Raw genomic sequence first — 6051 nt, forward strand, 5'->3', positions numbered from 1 at the left:
TGGAAGGTGGGCAACGTGACAGCAAAGCCAGGTTTATGGTTATTCTGGTCTTATCAGGAGTAAAACCTGTGAGCTGCATCAAAAAGCCATTTGAGCCAAATATCTAGAAGCAGCTGACCCTCTGAGCCTGTTCGTGTCTAAGTCCCCACCCCAGTCTGGGTAACTGTTTGGGGTCCATTGGGAAGCTCTCTGTAGTCTGTAGCTAGAAAGAGATGTAGTTGCTCAGGTTCACCGCTAGGGGTGGTAGATGCAGACCGGGACCAAAAGGTCTCAGCTCAGCTTTGCAAACACTGACTGCTCTCTGTGCCAGGGAGGAGAGTGCCCACTATCAAGAAGTCCACCTGTTTATGGGATGGGTAGAAAGACTTCATCCTGATATCTCCAGTACCCACCCAGTGTGGCAGAGAAGCCCTACCATTCGCTACTGCCACAATTTAAACGTAATTGTGTATGTCCAGATAAATTTATTTTAAAAACGAGAATACTGGAGTAAAAGATAATGCTTGTTTTGGCAGTTTACCCACATTACAGCACTCCGTGCTCTGTCCCTGGGAACATATAGACATCCACGCAGACACTTTTGTATATAAACATTGGGTTTTTATAAAACAATTTCCGTACTTTCTGTTTTTCTCTTAAAACCTATGTATTTTAATGATATCTATTTGATTTTACCCACTGTGCATAACCATGATTATGATTCCTGGAGCATCCTTAGCATCCCCAAATGTTCCCTCCCCAGTTCTTCGGTCTCTATTCATACCCCTCCCCTCTGTGCCCTACCTACCTCTCAGTTTCTCTGGTGCCTCAGCTTTGTTCTTGTAGACTTGCTCCCACAGTGCTCTGGGAGGAATTATACTGAGTCTGACTCCTTCCACTCAGCACAGCGTCCTTGACATTCATCTCTGTGCTGGGTAAGAGCTATGTTCCTTCCCCCACTTTTTTTTTTTAATCTTCAAGTAATATTCCATGGCATGCATCCACCACATGGACGTCCACCAGCGGTAGGTGTCTGGAGTCTTCTAGGTTTGAGCTACAGTGGATAAAGATATTTGAATACAAGTCTCTGCATGATCCTGTTTTTATTTTCCTTCTCCTGGAAGGAGGATGATTGGCTCATATAAGTGTGTTTGTTTTTATACATGTTTTCTAGATATGCTCTGTTTTGCATTCCAGAATTGTAGATGCTCTCACCTTTGCCAATGCATGCACTGGCATGCACATATGCCTTTATGCACAGTTAGTCCCTTTAGCTTGGTGTGGAGGGGCATGTCATGGTGAAGTTCATGTTTCTCTAATGGCCAGTGATGCTGAATATCTTAAAGCATTCTTACTTGCTATTCATAGTTTCTTGAACTGTTAAGAACCTGTCCACTCTTCTAAAATCTGTTTGCTTCCGTGTTATTAAGTGGTAGGTGGTTTTTATGACATATATACTTTAAGAATGTTTCTTTCCAGTAGCTTTCTTTTTTGTTTTAGGTGGGAGGAAAGGACGTTAGGCTTAGAACCACCGCAGATGTCACATTGAGTTCTGCTAATGGTAAATCTCACACAGCCACAGTGCAGTGGTCCAAAAAGGTAAGAATCAGCATTAACACCGCATTGTATATAACCGAACATTTTCTCAAGACCAAGATCCAATTATGTCTGTAACCTGTGTAGGTCCGGCATTTTGTCAGCATCTGTCACATGCTTTGTGTAAGATTGAGCTTGGAGAATATGACGCATGTTCTCATTACATCACACCAAGGTGCACCCAGCTTCTCCGGAGGTGAGGTTGTGGGACGTTTCAGACTGACGGCTTTCTCTACTGCTAAGTTGCCATTTTTCCACTGCATATCTAATGCACATCTGGGAGAGATACTTGGAGACCAGACAAATATCCCATTCTTCCTAAACTTTTGCAGCTGGTGATAGGTTTGCTGGGAGCCATAGCTCCCGTGTTGTTGTAAAGGGAATGTTCTGTGTCCCTTCTTTCAGCTACCTTTACTGACTGGAATCCTCCTGCAGGGAAGAGCTATGCCTTCTTCGTCATCTACTTAGAGCGCTGAACAAGTATTTGATCTTCTCTTTAGATCATAACTCCACACCCTGCTTTTTATTTGAGGACTTACCTGCCCAGGCCTTGCTCTGGGAGCTCGGTCAGGCTTGGTGCTGGTTCTGTGATGCCTGGGTTTTCTACCCAGTTATATCTCTCCTCCCCCCCCCCAAAAATACTTTGTCTGTTTCTGGCACCAGGAGAAGTTCCTCCAGGCCTATCCCTAGTTATTTATGATGTAGTCCCCAAGTCATTAGGACCTAGGTCCTATACTGTAGGTGGTATTTACATGTATTTAAATAGTAGCCTGGTGCTAGTTGCTGTGCAGATATTGGTGCTTTTGTGACGTCAAAGGCCAGAAGTGGGACATTTGTGCACATGCATATGTTTACACACACATGTTTAGGGATTGACAATTTTGTATATTGATAATCTACCAACCTGTCAATCAATCATCTATCATATCGTCTATTAAAAAGGAATCTTGATTTTACACTGTGATTCTGGTTCAGCACAAACTGTTGACTCTTCTTTACCTTCCTAGCTCCCTAACTATAATATTTGTTCCACCATACAGTGCCTATTGTTTGGCTTACATCCTGGTGAAAAGCTAACCGACAGAGATTAACATATGTACAGTTCTTTTATTGTCCTTAGCCTCACAGCATCAGATGAAAGTTCTTAGACCATATCTTCTCTCTCTGTCCACTGCAGCATCAGATGAAAGTTCTTAGGCCATATCCTCTCTCTCTGTCCACTGCAGGCCAGACATTTGTGATCCAGGCAAGTTAATTTGTCACAGACTGCTCTCATCTGGGAGCCCGTAACATTCCAATTGGATTTTATAATTTAAACAGTAAGATGGGGCCTGTAAGATGCATAGAACCATACATATAACATTGTGTTACAACACAGAAGTCTTTTTGTGTCCATCCCCTTCTCCCAATCTTAGGAAACTGATAACTTGTTTCCTGTCCCACCATCTTTTCTTCCCCTAGAGTGTCACATGCTTGAAATGGCACAGTACATAGCCTGTGGAATTTGACTTCTTGTGTTTTAAATTTGTGAAAGTGGATTTAAATTAGTCTACATTCTCACGTGAATCAAATGTTCCTTTTCATTGATGCATAATTTTCTCATGAGCAATCATTCATCCACTGAAGGCCATCTAGGTCATACCCAGGCTACTGAAATGAATGTAATTTCTATAAGCATCTACATATAGGTGAACGTACATGTTCAATTAACCTGGGCACATATACCTTGGAGTAGGACTGATGGCAAGTGTATGCTTAACTTTAGAAGAAACCATCACATGGCTATCAGGAACCCTGTGTTCATTTGGACAGACATCATGAACTCACGGGGCGGCTTCTTCAGATCTGGAATCCCCAAATTCCAGAGTGTCAGAGGCTTGGGTCGACAGTTTGTTAAATCTGAGGCTTGTCACCCTGGACCTCGACACCTGGATCTTGTAGCTCAGTTGTCAAGTACAGAGATAAGTTCTGGGCCCTCGAAGACAGCAGCCCTGTTGGGGTCAACGAGACCTTTGAGCTGCAGTCATTGGAGTCCTTGGTTCTTAGCCCTCCCCAGCTCTCTGGAGCTATCAGGACTTGTTCTCACTGTCTTGGCTTTTCACAGCCTCTTGCCTTCTGTTCTCTTAGGTCTCTGCTGTTTCTTAATGACTTTGTGTTTACGCCCTCCTTCATGATCTAAACACTCCCTGCCCATGTTACCTTCTGGAGCTCCTTGGTGGCCTCCTGGCTTCTAAGTGGGCTGCAGACACATCAGCTATATGCCCAGAGTTTTTCTGTCATGGCAGTCCTCTGCATCCACCTCCTGGCTGCTGCCTTAGGGTTTCTGGGACTGGGAGGCAAGGATACTTCTACTCATAGTATTACAGGCTAAGCTTCCTCTATTTGGGACTAAGATCAAAAGTAGACCATCAAAAACCATTCAGGAGGTTGACACCCCTCAAGAGAAACTGTGATTGCACTGTCCCTATAACCCGCATGGGCCTTCCTGCACACCTGGGTGTGTTCAGGTCAGCCAAGCTGCCATGCAACAGTCTGGCTAGTTGTCTGAGAAAGAGCTGTTTGATTGACATCTCTCAGCTCAAGACAATGAGCACAAGGGGAAGATTTGATACCTGTCAGTCAAAGGGTCATAAAAAGATCCATCTCCCAGTATCTTAGCTTCTCTGAAAGAAAAGTAAGCATGAAGAGTGTTTATAATAAGGGCTATGACATGGTGGTTTTAACAGTACTTAACAGTGTTTAACCTCTGGCCAACTCTCTTTAAGGAGATGTAGATCCCTTGGATCTGTTTCAACTATAGAGCAGTGGTTCTTAACCTTTGAGTCGTGATCCCCACAGGGCTCACATATCAGATATCCTGCACATAAGATATTTACATTACAATTCATAAAAGTAGTGACATTACAGTTATGAAGTAGCAACAAAATAATGTTATGGTTGGGGGTCACCACATCATGAGCAACTGTATTAAAGGATCACAGTATTAGGAAGGTTCAGAAGTACTGCCACAGAGTGTTTTCAAAATCAATGGTGCTGTTTTACATCCTTAGCAGAGGTTTCAGAGGGTTCTAGTTGCTCTGTATCTTTATAAATATTTAGCTTTATCAGTTTAAAAATTTCAGCCATTCTAATAGGTGCTGACAGGTATATGGTTTATATTTAGTAGTCTGTAGTTTTAATTTTCTTAATGACCAATGTGGAGAATATTCTCAGATACTTTTGCTGTTGATGTGTCTTCACTGGAGAAGTTTCTGGTTAGTTCTTTGGCTCATTTGAAATTTCCCTTTTGTTTTTCTTTTAATGGGTTTTGAATGCTTTTTCTATATTATTACTACAATTCTGATATAAGATCTGACATCTGATCTATAAGTACTTTAAAAATACTAAACTAAGTAATAATAATAATTGGTTTGTCTTCTTATTCTCTTCACAAGCAGATGTTTTTGTCTGTTGGATAATAATGAGCTTTGTTTCCCCTCATGTTTGTTATACTGTGTATTACCTCTACTAAGGACAAACTCAAGGACACATGAATCACCTGGGCTTTAATCCAGGTAATTTATTGGTTTTGTGTTTAAAGTTAGGTCTATGATGTTCTTAGTTGAAAATCTATTTTATTAGATATTAGAATGGCTACTCCAGGTTGCTTCTTTGGTCTGTTGCCTTGAAAAATCTTTTTCCAGCCCTATACTCTGAGGTAATGTCTATCTTTGTTGCTGAGTCATGTTCCTTGTATGCAGCAGAATGGATCCTGTTTTCACATCCATTCTGTTAGCCTGTGTTGTTTTATTGGAGAATTGAGTCCATTGATTTTGAGAGCTATTAATGACCAATGACTGTTAATTCCTGTTAGTTTGATGTTGTTGTTGTTGTTGGTGGTGGTGGTGTGTGTGAGTGCCACACACACTTTGCATGACAGCAGTTTATGAGGCAAAAGTTTCAAGGAAGCCATCTCGTCTCCTGCAACCCCTAACTCAGAGGTAGCCCAGATATGTCCTTGCTATAGTCTCGTGTGCTAGGTGCCCACCAAGAGAAATGTTGCTCTCTGACCTCCACCAATGTTCCAACATCCTAGCCAAACCCTGGCTTGGAATTTCACAGGCACTGTTAGACTAATTGCCTCCGGCATTATTGGAGAGATAATGAGGGGGGTAGGGCCTTGACTAGCCCAGAAGATTAGTTTAGTGGGCCTTTACTAAGGATGGGCGGGACCTTGAGCTGAGTGTGTGTGTGTGTGTGTGTGTGTGTGTGTGTGTGTGTGTGTGTGTGTGAGAGAGAGAGAGAGAGAGAGAGAGAGAGAGAGACAGTGTACTGCAGAGTATTCGAGATTTGAGCCTCTACCCTCCTGGCTGGCTCACCCGCAGCCCCCTCAGGACTTTGACCAGGTCCATGCTGCACCGGTCCAGAAGAGATGGCTGCTGTTTTAGACCCAGTGTGTTTTAGATGGCCTCAGATGTACCTCGACTGCTGAGCTGC

General features: G+C 42.8%; 1 protein-coding gene across 1 annotated transcript in view; it reads left to right on the forward strand.

The window, feature by feature from the left end:
* The first annotated feature begins 814 nt into the window (after nucleotides 1-814).
* The window catches only part of Ghrhr (growth hormone releasing hormone receptor), a 33401-nt gene continuing 28164 nt past the window's right edge, over nucleotides 815-6051 (forward strand). The window contains exons 1-2 of the mRNA XM_031380851.1: nucleotides 815-1004; nucleotides 1480-1578. Of these exons, the coding sequence (XP_031236711.1) occupies nucleotides 924-1004; nucleotides 1480-1578 (180 nt within the window). The 5' untranslated portion in view covers nucleotides 815-923. The remainder of the gene's footprint in view (nucleotides 1005-1479; nucleotides 1579-6051) is intronic.

The sequence above is a fragment of the Mastomys coucha genome, unplaced genomic scaffold (genome assembly GCF_008632895.1).
Source record: "Mastomys coucha isolate ucsf_1 unplaced genomic scaffold, UCSF_Mcou_1 pScaffold20, whole genome shotgun sequence".
In the NCBI taxonomy this organism is placed as follows: domain Eukaryota; kingdom Metazoa; phylum Chordata; class Mammalia; order Rodentia; family Muridae; genus Mastomys; species Mastomys coucha.